Source organism: Cyprinus carpio, chromosome B25 (genome assembly GCF_018340385.1).
Source record: "Cyprinus carpio isolate SPL01 chromosome B25, ASM1834038v1, whole genome shotgun sequence".
Classification (NCBI taxonomy): Eukaryota; Metazoa; Chordata; class Actinopteri; order Cypriniformes; family Cyprinidae; genus Cyprinus; species Cyprinus carpio.
The window spans coordinates 5,750,690-5,769,847 of NC_056621.1; the positions used below are offsets into that span (position 1 = coordinate 5,750,690).

At 36.0% G+C, this 19,158-nt stretch overlaps 2 protein-coding genes and 1 pseudogene across 6 annotated transcripts in view; all 3 read left to right on the forward strand.

Annotated features, from left to right (window-relative positions):
• LOC109057318 (plexin-B2-like) overlaps positions 1-19,158 on the forward strand; it is a 344,361-nt gene that overhangs the window by 80,346 nt on the left and 244,857 nt on the right. The window lies entirely within an intron of this gene.
• LOC122142494 (sialic acid synthase-like) lies at positions 10,525-13,996 on the forward strand. Its single transcript, XM_042753492.1, has 6 exons — positions 10,525-10,766; positions 11,369-11,584; positions 11,714-11,813; positions 12,244-12,398; positions 13,348-13,614; positions 13,705-13,996. The coding sequence occupies exons 1-6, from the start codon at positions 10,635-10,637 to the stop codon at positions 13,891-13,893; spliced, it is 1,059 nt and encodes a 352-aa protein (XP_042609426.1). The 5' UTR covers positions 10,525-10,634; the 3' UTR covers positions 13,894-13,996.
• LOC122142382 lies at positions 15,054-16,966 on the forward strand (annotated as a pseudogene).

Consider the following 19,158-nt stretch of genomic DNA (forward strand, 5'->3'; position numbering starts at 1 on the left):
GGGTGATGGAGTTAGAGGTGAACTGGCCTACTTTCACCACTTGAGGTCTGCCGGTGAGGAAATCAAGAATCCAGTTGCAGAGTGAAGAATTCAGGCCGAGGTCCCTGAGTTTAGAAGCTAGCGTGATGGGGACTATAGTATTGAAAGCTGAGCTATAGTCGATAAATAGCAGCCTTACATAGTTCCTGTTATTGCTGTCAATGTGTGTGAGAGAAGATCAATGTGTGTGAGAGAGATCAATGTGTTCCTCCCTGGGTTTGACACAGAATCAACAATGTAAATAAACTAAATGTATTGGTATATTACAACAAATGCCACACTCACACCTCGCTATGGCACACCGGAAGGAGACGGAAAAAGGTAAAAAGCATCAGGAAGTTACGCCATCTATTAACCTTTGCGCTATTTACAGAGCGAAATAAATACACACCCCACCCCGTACAAAATCCTTATTCACTCGGTCACACTTGCACCTGTTTATAATGTACATTATTAATCTGTGTAAGTGTGTGTGTGTGTGTATGTGAGGGAGAGAGAGACAGGTGATTTGAGTGAGTGTGATTTATTAATATTTGTGAGTGAATATGTGTGCACGTGTATGTGTGCATGGTTGTCCTTGCAAGTTTTTTTGTTAGTTTTTTTGTGTATGCATGGTTGGGTTCGCAACTGTATGATTTTTTTTTTCTTTTATGCATCCCCATAAATTATCCATATGCTTTTCACTCAAAGAGTAACACTGAAGACCAATTATTAGCCAATGTACTGTACACATGCAACTCCCAAAAAAGCTGACATTTTCTTATAAAGCGCATAAAGAGGGCGCCGCCGAGTCCAGTCGCCATCCAGGTCGCTCCGCTAAGATTTTGTTTTTATTTACTTTTTTACCTACTTTTGCTTACTCTTTTTACACACATAACCTCTGCACTGATCACTAACGACAAAGGAACACTTTTGGACATTGGACACCGCTTCACTAACCTGTTTCAGGACACTTTATCCCTAAACCCATCGTGGCCATCTGAGATTCTCCGGAACGCCGAGATGAACAATGGCCACCTGAATAACCACCCAAGGTGACGGATCAAGAAACACCACTAGAAATGCGCTGGGATCCGCAACAGACTGAGAAAAAGAGCTCACAGTCCTCCTCTGCCGAGCATTCTGCTCGCCAATGTCCAGTCTCTGGAGAATAAGATGAGAATATATTAAAGAGATTAAAATGAGTGCTTGGACATTAGGGACTGTAACATCCTTTGTTTGTCTGAAACATGGTCACGCCCTCGGTCCCGGACGCTGCTGTAATGCCGCCTGAAAATTTCTCTTTTTCACGGATGGACAGAACAGCCGAGGCCGGTAAATCCAAAGGTGGTGGAGTGTGTTTCATGATTAACAAGAAATGGTGTGACCCCAGGAATATCTCCACTCTGTTGTGCTCCTGCTTGCCTCATCTGGAATATTTATCCATTATTTGCTGCCCAGTCTATCTGCCCCGGGAGTTTTCATCGATCATCATCACTGCTGTTTACATCCCACCACAAGCTGAAACCAGCTTGGCTTTGTCTGAGCTTCACGATGCGCTCAGCGGCAACATCAACAAACATCATGACACTGCTATTATCATCGCTGGGGATTTTAACAAAGCCAACCTCAGGCAAGTTATGCCTAATTTTAATCAACATGTATCCTGTCCAACCAGAGGACCGAATACACTGGATCATTGCTACACTCAGTTTAAGAATGGCTACAAAGCTCGCTCACTACCGGTTTTCGGCAAATTGGGCCATGCCGCCATTTTCCTCACACCAGATTATAAACAAAGGCTCGTTCAAGATCCCCTGGTGCAGAGGGTGGTGACGCGATGGTCCTCCCACTCAGAAGCCATGCTACAGGCGGCTCTTGATGACGTAGACTGGGACATGTTTCAGGCAAGTTCATCTGACATCAGCGAGTTCACGGATGTAGCATTAAGCTTTGTAAACAAGCTAGCCGAACAAGCTACGGATACAATATCTATAAGGACCTTCTCAAATCAGAAACCTTGGGTGGACAGAACAATCTGTGCAGCAGTAAACAAACGCACTGCTGCTTACAACGCCGGTCTTTTTGTTCACTTTGCTGCCATCTGGTAAGCGCTTCCGTAGCCTGATGGCAAAAACTGAGAGACTTAGGAGGAGTTTCTTCCCCCAGGCCATCAGGCTCCTAAACTCAAAACCAGCCTCTTAACATCTTCATGTCTCCACTTAATATCACTTTATCAGTAAGATATTCATCATTCACTACCTCACATTGACATACTAAAAGTGTCAACCCTTTTGCACATTTGCCTCTTGTACATTCCTGTGTATCTTAATATTTAAGACTACAGTATAATGCAAGTATGCACATTGATTCTTGTACATCCCTGTGTATCTTAATATTTAAGACTACAGTTTACTTTCATGCACATTATTTTCCATTCTATATTTAATTCTACAGTATACATCTTTTTTATATTTTATTCTTATATTTTTATTGTTTACTTTTATTTCATTCTTTCATAGCTATATTTATGTGTATTTTTATCTGTGTTGTATTCTTTAATAATTGCACTGTCCATGGAGTGGACTTGACTTACATTTCACTGCTGGTTATATATGCTCTATATAATTGTGTTTATTCGACAAATAAAAATCTTGAATCTTAAATCTTGAATCTAAACAGTGAATAACCATTTACAATGCATTCCACTTGCAAAAAAATACATTTGATACTGCTCACAAACTGTATTTTAATGCAGCCAAATTCTCAATAAAACTGTTATTCACTGGTATATTTTTCTGTTTCTGTTGTAAGACAATGGGATGAATATAGAGACTGAAAGCGGCCCATGAAGACTTCCAGTTCTCTGTTAGATGTTAATCCTGATTATTAATAATGACGTTTTTTAGTGAAATAAAATATGATTAAGATAAAGACAATGACTGTGCTGTAATTTCAGTTATTGATAATTTTCAGCTATAAAATAGAGTTAGAAACTCAAGTCTGAGTCAAGTCTCAAGCCATTATTATCAAGTCAAATCAAGTCAAGTCTTTTATGAATATTTGTCAAGCAAGTCTCAAGTCCTAAAATTTCTGACTTAAGTCTGACTCGAGTCAAGTCATGTGACTCGAGTCCCCCACCTCTGCTAATCATATGAATCTAGTTTTGTCTTGTGATTAGAGTCGTCTATAATACTGTATGTGTACTGTTGGTGTGTCTCCAAGACACACATGAATGCAGTTGGCAGACACTGGTTTAATTGGTAACTGGTTTAAAGTCTGAATTGCATGAACCTTTTATATGTCTGGGAAAATGTCTTACAATAGAGACCATTTATGTTGTTACAGTCCAAATTTGGATAACCATTTTGTGGTTGGCACATGCTTGTTTATATTTTACATTGTTTCCTACACTGTATATTATAACCACATTTCCACCCCTGGAACTTCTACCCAGGATCTAGGGACTTTGGGCTGGTACTCGTTGTGTTTCCACCACAGGAACCAGGATCTAAATAAAGTTCCAGGTAAAAAAAAATGCCCCACAGAAAGTCCCTGCTTGTGAGGTATTACTTTTTCAAAGGTCTGGAACCTTCGGGGGCAGGACTTGGGCACTAAACATGCTGATTGGTTGAGTTCACGCAGCATTGTGATTTCAACCACCATTTATTTGGATCATTTTCAAAATATTGTGTCATGAAATGTAGTTTTAAAAGTATGAATGTAGTTGTTTAAAACTTAAATCTGCTGTTTATTTATGCAGACAGCGCCTATTTAAAAATGTGTTTTGCTGATTACGGAGACGATCAGCCTCCACGCAATCTGCATGAGCTCAGTGCTCATGTTTACCAACGAGAGCAGTCTCGACTCAGCTAGTTCTTCTGACATTTGCCGCTGGCTCTGATGTTTCTTTAGTGGTTAAACATAAAATATAATTCGTTTTGGGTAAATCTAACAGGTAATCTTTGGTCTTTATTCAATTAATCATTAATATGTTAAATGAAAATAAAAAAGAGGCAATCCTGTTTGATATATTTTGTTTCATTGTAATGTAGGCTATATTGGCCTACACATTTCCCTGAACTACATTTCTGTGGCTATTTATATGTTTAAATGAAAATGAAAAGAGGCAGTAGTGTTTGATATATTTCCTCTTATTGTAAATATACAGTCAGGAAAATTGCAGTAGCCAAGGAGCTGACTGATGTTATCAAAGTACGCTGCTGTTTGTATTGAGAAACACACGCAGATCACCAGACTGTTTGATCACGCTCTTCGCTGCTGGCAGTTTCAAAGTTTATGCTCCTCTCCACTTTATTTCATTTCTTTGAATTTGTACACACAAATTTCTTTCTTATGGGTAAACAAAGTGGTTTCAGCACACAGATAACTACTGCCGTTTGAACTTGCGTGACATTTATGCTACTACTTAAGTATACTTAAGTTATCCTTAAGTCCAAATTTCCGACCCAGCAGTACTGTTTGATTAGGGCAGGCCTATCCTCCAGGTGATTCAGACAAATGACAAAAAAAAAAAAAAAAAAAAAAAAAAATTCATACTAGTGAAAGTTATGCTAATAGTGAAAGATATGCTTTCAATCATTTAAATAATCATATGACACATATGATTTCAAAAAAAAAAAAAAAAAAAAAAGTAGCCTATTCTGCGTAATTATTCATTGCATTGCTGGGATATTGAATACTTATTGCTATATTAGCTTGAACAGATTCAAACGCTTCCTCAAAATTGCTAAACTTGTCAGAAATTCAAAATAAAAGGAGATTATTCAAACAAATTTATCTTCAAAGATCCATTTCTAAGATGAATATGTAATTTCAAATGCATCCTATGTTGTGATAATATTGTATGAAATTTCCCTGCACTGAGCCGAACCAACAACTTGCTAACGACCTGAATGAGTTTTATTGTAGATTTGAAACCCCCCACACCCGTTCTGACCATCTCCTTACACAACTGTAACACCTCCTGCAATCCCCCTCTCCTGCACATCAAATCAGTAGCTTCGTTTACATGGACCCTACTAATCCGATCGTAATAGGACTAGAAGCACAATCAGAATAAAAAAAGTCCTATTTAAACACGTCAATCGGATTAAATTGGCCAGATCCAACTAAAATTTTGATTGGATTGTAAGGGGTGGTTTATTCCTTTTGTAATCCGAGCGAGAGGACATGTAAACACTTGATCGGATTGAAAACCGAAACTGGAAAGTACTGCACATGCGCAGTGACGTAGAAATAGCATAATGACGTATGACGCACAGAACGAGCTGTTCTTCCTGGCGAATAAAGTGTCATATATAAGTATCCCATCATTATAAAACTCCCCTTTCACTCAGCATCTGTGAAGTGAAGCAGGACAACATTCCACCAGAGTCCTTGTTTAAGACTCTTGTCAACAAACGACTGGTTTTGGGTGCGGGAAGGAGCACTTTTATTTTATTTTATTTTTTTAAGTAAGCAGTACTGCACAACAGTTCATGTGCTGGTCATCGCCTAATTAGAACACTAAGTAGATAAATATCTAGTGTGCTTTTTAAAACAGTATGCGACAACAGCGGGAAATTCTGTATATTCATGCAGTGTAGGACGGTGATGAGTCTGCTTACAGACAAGAGGCTGAGCAGCTGGCTGTCTGGTGCAGTCTTAACAACCTGGAGCTGAACACTCTCAAAACAGTGGAGATGATAGTGGACTTCAGGAGAAACCCCCCTGTAAAGTGCACAGTACTTTTTGCAGTTGGGTCTGTTTGAGGTCGTATCAAGGTTCTGTTTACAGATGTAGCATTAGCTAGTAACCAAAAGCTGTATCATAAATATGGGAGCAAGTTGACCTCATAAAATAGGATGAAGCCATATGTTGACTTTGTAATGTTGACTTTGAAAGTTTGCTCTAGGAACAGTAAAAGTCAAATTTGTCTAAAAGATGTTTGTTTCACTAGACTGATTTTCACTGTAAAATACTTTTCATTTGTGATAAATGGACTTTACCCTCTACTATGATTTAAAATAAAAATAATAATAAAAAATTGCCATCATGACAGCCCTAGTATATCTGTTCATGCATAAGGCCATGTGACACTGAAAATATAGTTTAAAGTTTAAACCAGTGGTTCCCAATCCTGGTCCTGGCGAACCCCCAACACTGCACATTTTAGATGTCTCCCTATTCAAACACACCTGATTCAACTCATCAGCTCATTACTGAAGACTAAGACCTCAAATATGTGTGTCAGATAAGAGAGACACACTGATATTCAAAATGGTAAGCAAGTTCTGATTTTTATGTTTCATATATGTGTGTATATCTTGTATATTCTATTTTCTCCTTTTGAATGGTGAATATAGATTATTGGTACCGGCTGATATAGACAGTCGATTCCTTACATGTCGGCGCAGAACGCACATGTTAGTTTGCAGTTGGCTGTAGTCTGTGCGGTGTGTTCAAGCGCAGCTTTTTGGTTCAGACGCAGCCCACGTGAGATGACTAAATTCTGTGAAGTTGACTTAGTGTGTCAAAATAAACCTTAAAGAAACCACATAGTAAATGAATGGTGGTTGTTGATTGATTAGAGGTAAGTAAGTATGTTTATAGGGTGAATGGATTAGTGGGGACCCTTCTACTATTTTCTCCTGTGTACCAGCTGATGCTACCATTTTTTTTTTGTAAGACACATCCAGTGGAATTTGGTCCCTGCCCCTTCATAAAGCCTGTAAGGATTGGTTTGCTTTCACATGAAAAAGCAAAAACACACATGGATCAGATTGCCTCAAGGGCTTCATAATAGTTCCACAATTTACCATCAGGTCCTAAAAGCAACTTTAGTCAAATGGGACAGATAATCAACTATATTCTGTATGTGGATGACATTTTAATCTGTTGTACTGATGATAATACACTCATGACAGACATGGAAGCATTGTTCTTTTTTTATGTTGGTGGTTTGGTAGTTTGTATTATGTATGTTTAACATGCAAAATCAGTTGTTTTTCTGGTTCAGGTGATATCCGCTCAAGGCCAACACCCTTTACAAAGTTGCACAGCTGCACTAAGTCACTCTTAGAAAATGTACACTCCCTTCCAGATGTTTCCTCTTATTGTTTGAATGTGAGTGATTTCATCTTAAAATCTCCAATCTTACTCCTGCCCTCCCTTTCTTTCCCCTTGTTTTTCTCCCTCCTCCCATCTGTGTTCTCTGTCTCTCTATTCTCTAGTCCTATATCTCTTTACCTCAATTTATACATGCATGCGCAGATGATACATAGAGTTCAATTGGTGAAGAATGTTGGGGGACCGCTGTAGGCCCAGGTTACTGGGTTTAGTTTGTCCTTTACTGAATGTTGAAGAGTCCCACTGCCAGTATTATTCCTTATATGTCCAGTATTTCCGGATCATATGTTCGCCTTATATAACTTGTTGTTTTGGCTCATACTCAACACACATGTTATCTATATCTTATTGGTTGAAAGGGCTGTACCACTCTTATTGTATCCTTATAATACACCCAGTGTAAGACAAAGATCTTAAGTGAAGGTATACTCAGATTTTGTGTCTGTTGTGCCTTTTCTTCCCACAGCCGTGAACACTTCTGGAGGACTGAGAAAACTTTGGTGGCGACGAGATAGAATGGGTTCATTCTAATACATAGTAATTTAACAGTGTCGTACAGCTGTACTTGTAATCAGATAAGTATTGGTGGTATTTGATCAGTATTGGAGGTATTTAACTTGTTTTGACAAGTTATGCCCAGAAACCTCTGAATCACAGGCAACCTTGAAGAGTCACGTCAGAGTCACTGAACAAGTTGTTCTCTCTGACACTGCAATAAAGCAGTTCCAGCAAATTAAACATGAATTGAAACTCGCACCTGCCCTCGCCTGCAGGGCCGTTTCTAGACAACTGGTGGCCCTAGGTAAAATTCATGTTGGAGGCACCCCACCCCCAATAAAGAGAACTTGTAGCACATTTTTTTTTTTTTTTTTAAATTTTAAATTTTGTATATTTTTATTCATACAGTACCGGTCAAAACTTTGATACTGTGATATTTAATAGTCTGTGATACCTGTGATATTTTTTTTCAGGATTGCAGGATTAAAAAGTTGTTTAAAAATAGAAAAATATAAATCTTTTTTAAACAATATCATTTTCTATTGATTACACCAAACAAAAACATTGAATGGATAAATTATTTATATTCTCCTGAGAACCATTAAAAAAGTTTAGTGAATTTTTATTTTATTTTATTTTTTGGGTTATTATATTGGAGCATAATAAACAAAGGTGGGAGATATATATATATATATATATATATATATATATATAACAACAATTTGATCTACTACTGTATTTTACTTTATGTAATATGTGTGTAAAATGGCCAATAATTGGTTTTCCCATTCTACACAGTGTACCAATACATTGTATCAAATTTGTATATTGATGTGTTCTTGGGATAACATGAACACAAAGACGAAGGGTAATAATTGGAGCATAATAACTTTGTAAAATTTTTATAAGAAATTATCTTATTATATAGCAGGCTGTATGTCCTGGTGTCCACTACTGAATATGTATGAAAACTATGCCCTGTTTAAAAATGTATGAAAAATATGAAATGTTTTGTCATATTCTGATTTGAAACCCCATAAGATTTTCCTGAAACAACAAACAATTTGAAAATGATTCATATTTCCATATGAGGGCTGAATTTAGAGGAGGATGAGGTAGATTGATCTCAGTGTTTGTTCCTGTTTTGGTTATAGCACTTTTAACATTCCATATGAAGGCTGAATTTATGTGTGTATGTGTTTGTTTGTTTTTGGTGTTTGTTTCTGTTTTGAACTTGCGTGACAAGCATGCTTTCTTTCAAGCCCGCATTCCCAACCCAGCGTTTCTTCTAAAACTTACTATCATCTTTGATTTATAAATGCTGTATTTAAAGAAATGATTAAAAAGAAAGTGTTTTATTTTACAGTGATTTTGGAAAGGTTCTCATGGAAGACAATTTTTCATAGTAAAAAAAAAATAATTTAAATCTCACAACTGTGAATTTATTTTGTGTCTTTGTGCTGTTTAACACTGAAAAATAAATGGTGTAGAAACAATCTTCATTCAGAAATTGGTAGTAAACTTCACAAAATTTGGGGTTATTAATTTGGGTTGATAATTGTTCATGCTGAGTTGGGAATGCGATCGTGACAAAGAGCATTCTTTTAAACGGCAGCAATTCTCTGTGTGCCGATAACTCTTTGCTTATTTGTGTGTAAAAATTCAAAGAACTTAAATGAAGTTGAGAAGACAGTGAACTTTGAAACTGCCTGCAGCGAGGAGCGCGATCTATTCACACATATACTGAAAACATCTATTGTAGAAATCATTTTCAGTCAGAAATTGTTAGTACATTTCACAAATAATTATAAGTAACATTAAATTAAACATGAATTTTAAAGTAAAACATACTTTAGTAATCATTTCTTTATTTTTAACTTATAATATTTTCATATCCTCATAACACCGGCTTGCTCTGTCATCATTCATCACTCAAGTGTTTTAGATGTGAAAAGATTCATTGCGCAAGACAGTTTTAACTTCCCAACAGTTTAAGCCCAGTGTTTGGGTTGAAAAATAAACTCAGTGTTTTTTAGTTTTTTAGGGTTTTTATATTTTTATGTTTTACTGCACAAGCAGGGGTCAATAAGTACACTGAAAATAATATCACAAAATTTTCACTCAGAAACGAATGAAGTGAATTACAAAGAAACGGCAAGTAACACACTGAACTAAGTGTAAAATTTTGAAGTAGAAAGTCTCAAATAGTCTTTTATTTTCTTGTAAAACATACAAGTTTTTTGTTTGTTTTTTTGGCATGCAGTACCCATGTAAGACTATTTTTTTTCATAGTACAACAATATATATATATATATATATATATATATATATATATATATATATATATATATATATATATATATATATATATATATATATACTATTGTGCTGTTATACAATGGAAAAAAAATTTTGAAGTAGTAAAGTATGAAATTGTATTTTTTTTTTTTTTATGGAATAATTTTTTGTTGTGTTGTTGTACACTGGGAAAATAATATTGTAGAAACAATTTAGCATTTTCTTGTAAAATATAGGCTACTTCTATAATCATTGTTTTATTTACAACTTCGAAGAATAATTTTCATAACTTCTCACGAAAAGGTTATCAACAAAATGGACTTGGTTGCTCTTTGTGCACCTTTTTTCTCCATGAAGTTATCTGTGTGCACAACGCCCTGTAAGTTGTCTGGTCTGGTTTTGCTACATAGTTTTACTTTTAAATATTGAACATCTTTACATGTTAAAAATTCAACAACAATTGAAGTACTTGTGTATTCTTCAGCTTGTTATTCTGGTTTAACAACCTGCTCTTAAAGAACGTGCGATGTAATGTATGGGTAGGAGTTGGTGGTGGTTGGGGTGGAGCACTTGCATCTCTTTAAATCATAGAGTGTCCTCCATTGCGGCCCCTTTGCTTGATGTCAGCACGCTAGTGATCACATCTCCATCCTCTCAATCATACATCAGTTAAACAATTAGTCTTTAAAATGTCTGCTGAGTTTGAACTTTGTCCTGGAAGAAAAATCGGGGGCACCAATCCCTGTTTTATCATCGCTGAGATTGGACAGAACCATCAAGGAGACATAGAAATCGCCAAAAAAATGATCCGAATGGCCAAGGTAAAGTACTGCTGTATTTAAAAAAAAATAATAATGATAATAAAAAATAACCCTGTATTTCAAAAATTTTAATGTTCCATTGTTATATAAATATATTTCAGTATTGTGTTTTTTCCTATAAATTTTCTTAAACATGATCTGAGCAAGTAACAGTCACACATCATCACATCAAATTAACTTTTAGATTTTAGAAGCTCTACTGTTTCTTATACACACTTAAAACTGAAGGTACCAAAAGTGGGTTTTTGCAGTGACGCCACAGAAGTGCCATTTTGGTTTCCCAAAGAACCTTTCAGTGAACAGTTCTTAAAAGAACCATTTTTTCTTACTGTGAAGATCTTTTTTTTTTTTTTTTTTAAATCTAAAGAAACTTTTTTACTGTAAAGACCCTTTTGTTGAATTGAAAAATTCTATGAATGTTAAAGGTTCTTCATGTAACCATCAATGCCAGTGAAGAACCTTTATTTTGAAGTGTATGGTGAATAGGGTGACCATACATTCTCTTTTTCTGTACACCCTAATGGTGAAATTTGTTTTTCATTGAGAATATTGAATATTGTCAACCAAAATCCACCTCTACTTCTCCTTTTGTCTCCACGCAGGACTGTGGAGCTGATTGTGCCAAGTTTCAAAAGAGTGAGATCGAACACAGATTCACCAAACATGCTCTGGAGCGTCCCTACACGTCCCCTCACGCCTGGGGGCCGACCTACGGGGCTCATAAGCATCATCTGGAGTTCAGTCACCAGCAGTACAGAGAACTGCAGCAGTACGCCAATGACATTGGCATCTTCTTTACAGCATCGGGGATGGATGAGGTGAACAAATACAGAACATTTATCATTTAAAGCAAGATAATTTATGCATGTGGTTATTTGAAAATGTCCCTCCAAAACCAAGTAGACTCAAATGCATCTCTTAACTTTTCCTCTCCCTGCCTCTGTCAGATGGCAATAGAATTTCTTCATGAAATCAATGTGCCGTTTTTCAAAGTTGCCTCAGCAGACACCAATAACATCCCTTACCTGGAGAAAACCGCCAAAAAAGGTAAAACTCACTGAAGTTGACAGCCATTTGAAATGAAAAATCAGTAGATGTTTTCAGAACTTGTTGTTCCTCAGACGAATTAAATGGCACCCCTGCTCACGATCACAAGAGGCTATCCAAAGTGTGAGAATGAGTAAAGTAAAAGTAAAACAGAGAACTGAATATCAGTAGCTTCTCATGTGCATTTTGAAGTCAGTTATTCTAGTGTGCCAGCAAAATTTGATAGTGCTGATTGGCCAGAGAGCTGAGAGAATGAAACCTAGAAATCCTGGTGTGGATTTTCTGGATTTTCATTCTTGAAGTTAGTTTCGGCAGGTGACTGCATATATAAAGTCTGCAGAGAAATCAAAACCAACTAAAACATTGATTTATCTTTCTCCCAGAAGCAGGCATGTCTTGAAGCTAACATTTTTGGCTTGTTTTTTTGTAGGTCGTCCCATGGTGATATCTAGTGGAATGCAGTCGATGGAGACCATGCACTGTGTTTACCAAACCGTTAAGAAGCACAATCCCAATTTCACTTTCTTGCAGTGCACCAGCGCTTATCCACTGCCATTAGAGCACGCCAACCTCAGTCTGATCCCTGTAAGACAAGCCACTTTAATCTTGTCAACTACTAAATTACTGATGAAAATGTTACATAACCAAGACTTCTTTTTTTTTTTTGATGACAAGAAAAATGTGCAAGAAGACTATTAATTACATTTTTAATTTAGCTATTTTTATTTATTTTTTTACTAATTTAATATATAAAATTCTTGAATATTTATTTTGCAAAAATTAGTTATTGGTTTGTGTTAAGTCATCAGGCTTTTTTACCACAAGATTTTCACATTTAAAAACTTAAATACTAGATCGATATAAAAGCAAACAAAATGTCTAAACCCTTAACTTAATAAAAATGAAAACAGAAAATATAATAAAATATAATAAAACTTTGAAAAATTCAAAAAGTTAACAACTATAATAGTGTATCAATGACATTAAAATAACACTGGTATTTTGATAAGCTAAATGAGTGTATACACTGTTTGAATATTTGGTTTAATTTTTTAACTAAAACGAAACCTAAAACAACAAAAACAAAAATTAAATAAAATAAACTCAAAGAAAATAAAAATATGTAAACATAGTTTAGTACAAGTACAAAACAATTGAATAACTCATATTAAAATTTAATAAAAACTTTATAGATGTTAAAAAAGACTAAAAAAAATACAAAATTACTAAAACTTTAACTCAAATTAAACATGAAAATAAAATGTAAATATTGTTCATTAAGGTTTTTTTAATTTGATATGCTAAACCTATATCAAATAGTTGGTTGATTTGCAATTCTAATTTAAAATGTTATTTTGATAAACTAAAGTTAGATGTAATTTTAGTCAGTAATATTAACTAACATGAGATATTGACTAAACTTAAAGGATATTTTCATCAAAAACTATGACTAAAAGCACCCACTCAGTCCTTACATAGCAAGAATTATATGTAATTAATGAGTAGTTTGGAATCTTTCTATTTCCTATTGCAGGAGTTCCAGAAGGAGTTTCCGGACATTCCCATCGGATACTCTGGACATGAGACGGGCATCCATGTGTCTGTGGCTGCTGTGGCACTCGGGGCGAAGGTCCTGGAGCGTCATGTGACCCTGGATAAGACCTGGAAAGGCAGTGACCACGCAGCATCACTGGAGCCGGCTGAGCTGGCGGAGCTGGTGAGAGCCATCAGGATGGTTGAGATGGCAATGGGCTCGCCAATCAAACAGATGCTGCCCTGTGAGGCTTCCTGTCACAGCAAGGTCAGAAACAACCCTCATTTTGACAGATAAAGCAATAGGAAGTGAAATGATCGAATGCGTTTAAATCACAGTTTATGTCCTTTCTTACAGTTGGGTAAGTCGGTAGTGGCCCGGAAACCATTGCAGAAGGGTGAGATATTAACTCTTGACATGCTGACAGTAAAAGTGGCCGAACCGCATGGTGTGAGACCAGAGAACATCTTCAAACTGGTTGGCAAGAAAATCACAGAGGACCTGGAAGAAGATGCCACCATCACTGATGCCATGATAAAAGGCTGATGATTGTACACTCCATAACTAAAGGGACAATTAAGGGGTCTTATCTTATCATGCTGTTATTAATTATCAGTAACAGTATATAATAACATTTTTTTTTTTTTTTTTTTTAAAAACAGCCATTATTAAATCACTATTCAATGTTTCATTTTCTATTCTTATTGCTTGACATCAGAAATATGTCAAGAAGATGTCTTGACTTGAGTTTGCATCCCAGATAGCACACATAAGTCTGCAAGACGTCTGTTAAAGATCGCTTCATCTGGAAAACATCTGCTATTTGCAAACATCTGATAGACGTCTCTATTATGTTAGTTTTAAATACATTCTAAATCATAAACATCTTAAAGACATTTTCTAAAAGACATCTTCATCTGATAGGAAACGTCCTATATGTATTGCAGATGAGCACACACTTTAAAAAATACGTCTTGCAGATGTAAATGCCAAATAGACATCTCGTGATGTATGTGTGCTATCAGGGGATATGTCTAATGTCATGTCGTAAGTTTACTCCTTCTTTTAACCTGTCTGGTTGACTTTTATTACTATTGTAAGTGTGGAGAATAAACACTTTGCCAAATAAAATCTCGCTCTCAACTTATTTCAACTCAACTTTAAGACTCTTTGTCTTTGTGAATGCAGAGAACGCCTTCATGAAAAGTGATATTATTATTTTAAGTGTATATAACGTGGGATTATTGTGTATTGCTGCAATGGAAATGTCTTATTTTGTTTTACACAAAATTCATGTGTAACAGCGTAACAAACACTAGAGATCTTCTAATTAACAAGAAATTAACAAAGAAATCACACCGCAGACTTGTGCCCTCATATACAGAAATAAGCATCATATTGTGTCTCAGTTATCACCTGCAGAGGAAATAAATATGGGAGAAACTGACCTTTTCGAATCTCTGAGTCAATTGTAGTAACTGCTTAATAAAATCAATTCACTGTGCACTTGAAACACTACATAGTGGTGACACCTGCTCGTCAAAACTTTTCAGGGAGACCCCTATAAAACCTTTGTTTGAATAAACATCTGCACTTAAGTCTCTCAAAATAATAATCTAATCAATTAATGTAATTATTATCATATAGGAGTGTCCAGTCCGTATAAAGTGAAGTGTTTCTGTTCTCTCACTGTTATTTCCGCGGCGATGGAGAGCAACATGATCACAGAGGTGAGCTCGGGTGTCTGTAACCCGTCCGCCGGACAACCTCACCGGGCGGCTCTGATTCTGGCCCGCGGCGGCAGTAAAGGAATCCCTTTGAAGAACATCAAGAATCTGGCCGGTGTTCCTCTCATCACGTGGGTTCTGAGAGCTGCCTTGGATTCAGAAGTCGTTGACAGACTACATTTTATTTTTTCTTTATTGTTTTAATATGATGGCTTTAATATGAGTTTGTTGTTCATTACTTTGACTTTTGTGTATGAGAAACTAAAGTGAAATGTTCATGAAAGGTCAGAAACTTATTCTAAATTAAATCTTATGTAGTCTTTTAAATTAAGATTTATAAAGACTTTTAGTCTTATTTTGTCGTTTTCTAAGTAAAATAGATGTATAGAAAAATGTTTTTAAGAAGAAAGAAAAGAAGTAAAATCTCTGATGTTATGTTTGGCAGCGTGTGGGTTTCCACAGATCATGATGAGATCGAGCGCGTCGCAAGAGTCTGGGGCGCAAAAGTTCATCGGCGCAGTCCTGAAGTTTCCAAAGATTCGTCCAGCTCACTGGAGACCATCCAGGAGTTCATCCGACTGAGACCCGGTGAGACACACCTTGAGTCAGTTTTATGCCTCTCAAACACAGGAAAAATGAAATTGCTGACATATAGATGAGGTTTTGTAGAAACTGCAAGAAAGTCTTGGTAGGCTATGAGATGAATATTATAAACCATGAAGAGATGTTTTTGCTTTGTCATGTATGCTATAAATTTCCAGCAGAAGTGTGCATGAATTTATGGAGTTTCACTAACACAAGCAACCATATTTTTACAGAAAAATAATGTAACAATGCTATAGTAAAATCTATTGTTACCTTACAATGTGCAATTAAGTTTTCTTAGCAGATAAAACTTAACTGGAAGAAAAAAAAAATGGATATGTGGGGGAAAATGTGTAATAAATATTGTTAAAATAATTGTAAAATTAAATAAGTATATATTTGTGAAAATACATAATATTTTGTGGAATGTATAATAATATGTATAATTTTCCTAACACAGACAAAACCATACTTTTTGTAAATTGAACAGAAAATGAATATAACATTCTATAGTAAAAACATATTACCTTGCAATGTAGTCTGATTTTACATTTGCATTTCATGTACTTTATAAGAACTGGAATTGTCCATCTAAATATATAATTTTAAATATTTTAAGAAGGAAAAATGTTGCTAAATTCCCCAAATAGTTACAAAGAAATGGCTAGTATAACACATTGAATTAAACATGACATTTTAAAGTAGACTGAGATAGCATTTTTGTTTTGTTTTTGTACAAAATACTCCAATAATCTTTGTTTTACTTACAACATGGAAAAAATATCTTCACATTCTCTTCATCCTTTTAAAATAGCAACATGTGAGAGATTTAAGGGCCCAGAAAGGCCTACATTTTTAATATCTTGGCCATTTATGTTCATGCGGTGTTTTAGAGGTGGACATCATCTGTCATATTCAGGCCACGTCTCCATGCCTCCACCCTCATCACATCAGAGAAGCCCTGCAGATGATCACCGAACAGGGTTGTGACTGTGTTTTCGGTGGTTCGCAGACACCAGTTTCGCTGGGCGGAGGTGGATAAGAAAGGTATCAAAAACATCTCATAAGGAAACAGCTGCAAATTTTTGCTTTTCATGAAACGTTTATTTTGTTACTTTGCCAATAATTCCATTTGACGTTTATGACACAATCCTTCATAATCATTTTAATTAGAGGGTAAGAATCCGACATCTCTGAACATTGACGTGGCACACAGGCCTTGACAACAAGATTGGCCTGAGGAACTCTACAAGAACGGCTCTTTCTATTTTAGTACGAGAAAGGCTTTGGAAACCGGCCTTAAACAGGTGGGGCATTATCAAAATATGGTGACAAACCTGTATGTCTTATGTAAAATAAAGGAGAGTGAATATATATTAGTTTGTCTGTGTCTATATATATATATATAACTGGCCTTAAACAGGTGGGGCATCAAAATATATATATATATATATATATATATATAGCTTATAGCTTTTTTTCAGGGGGTTAATTCAAGTTTATTTGTATAGCGCTTTTTACGATACAAATCATTACAAAGCAACTTTACAGAAAATTAAGTTTCTACAATATTTAGTAGCAGCTTATCAGTGGTGACTGTCAGTTCATGTGTATATGGCAGAAATGTTCAGAAAAATCAATAAAAGACATAAACAAACAGACGATTAACACTATTAACAGCAATTATGCAATCAAAATTATAGCAAAATGTGGTAGTTCTGTATGTTGTCTCTGGGTTAGCATCATCTGAGGTCCTCTGAGGGGTTGGCATCATCTCTTCTCAGGTGTTCTGGATCCAGACTGGAGCTTGTGTAAATCCTAGTTACGGCAAAATAGAGAAACAAATAGAGACATAATTAGCGTAGCTGCTGTTCCAGGCAAGTAAAATTAATTAGTTTAACCCAAGCTAAAGAATAATAATGCGCATTTGATCAGATATAACTGCAGTCCAAAATTTATGAGATGCATTATTTGAATGCTTGGCCAAAGAGGTGTGTTTTTAATCTAGATTTAAACAGAGGAAGTGTGTCTGAACCCCGAACATTATCAGGAAGGCTATTCCAGAGTTTGGGGAGCCAAATGCCAAAAAATGCTCTACCTCCTTTAGTGGACTTTGCTATCCTAGGTACTATCAAAAGTCCAGCGTTTTGTGACCTTAGGGAGCGTGATGGGTTGTAGCGTGGTAGAAGACTAGTTAGGTACGCAGGAGCGAAGCCATTAAAGGCCTTATAAGTAAGTAATAATATTTTGTAACTGATACGGAACTTAATAGGTAGCCAGTGCAGAGACTGTAGTATTGGGGTAATATGATCATATTTTCTTGACCTGGTAAGGACTCTAGCCGCTGCATTTTGGACTACCTGTAGCTTGTTTATTGAGGATGCAGGACAACCAGCTAGCAGTGCATTACAATAGTCCAGTCTAGAGGTCATGAATGCATGAACTAGCTTTTCTGCATCAGGAACAGGTAACATGTTTCGTAGCTTGGCAATGTTTCTAAGATGGAAGAATGCTGTTTTTGTAACATGGGAAATATGATTTTCAAAAGACAAGTTTGCTGTCTAATATAACACCCAGATTTTTGACAGTAGAGGAAGTAACAGTACATCCGTCTAATTGCAAATTGTAATCTACGAGATTCTGTGTAATGTTTTCTGGTCCAATAAGTAATATCTCTGTCTTATCTGAATTTAATAGGAGAAAAGTATTGGTCATCCAATCTTTTACATTTTTAACACACTCTGTTAGCTTAGATAATTTTGAAGTTTCATCTGGTCTTGTTGAGATATATAGTTGAGTATTATCAGCATAACAGTGGAAACTAATCCCGTATTTTCTAATGATATTACCAAGGGGCAACATGTATATTGAAAATAGCAGAGGACCTAGGACAGATCCTTGTGGCACTCCATATTTTACTGGTGATAAATGAGATGACTCCCCATTTAGATAAACAAAGTGGTAGCGATCGGACAGGAAGGATCTTAACCATCTTGAAGCCTGCCCTTGGATACCTGTATAGTTTTGTAATCTATCTATGAGTATGTCGTGATCTATGGTGTCGAATGCAGCACTAAGATCAAGTAAAACTAGCAATGAGATGCAGCCTTGATCTGAAGCAAGAAGCAAGTCATTTGTAATTTTTAACAAGTGCAGTTTCTGTGCTATGATGGGGCCTGAAACCCGACTGAAATTCTTCATAGAGATCATTTTTTTGCAGGTAGGAGCACAATTGAGCAGACACAACTTTTCTAACATTTTAGACATAAATGGAAGATTTGAAATGGGTCTGTAATTTGCCAGTTCACTAGGATCTAGTTGTGGTTTCTTAATAAGAGGCTTAATAACCGCCAGCTTGAATGGTTTTGGGACGTGACCTAAAGATAACGACGAGTTAATAATATTGAGAAGCGGTTTTTCTGCTACAGGTAACAACTCTTTCAGTAATTTAGTGGGTACAGGATCTAATAAACATGTTGTTGGTTTAGATGCAGTGATA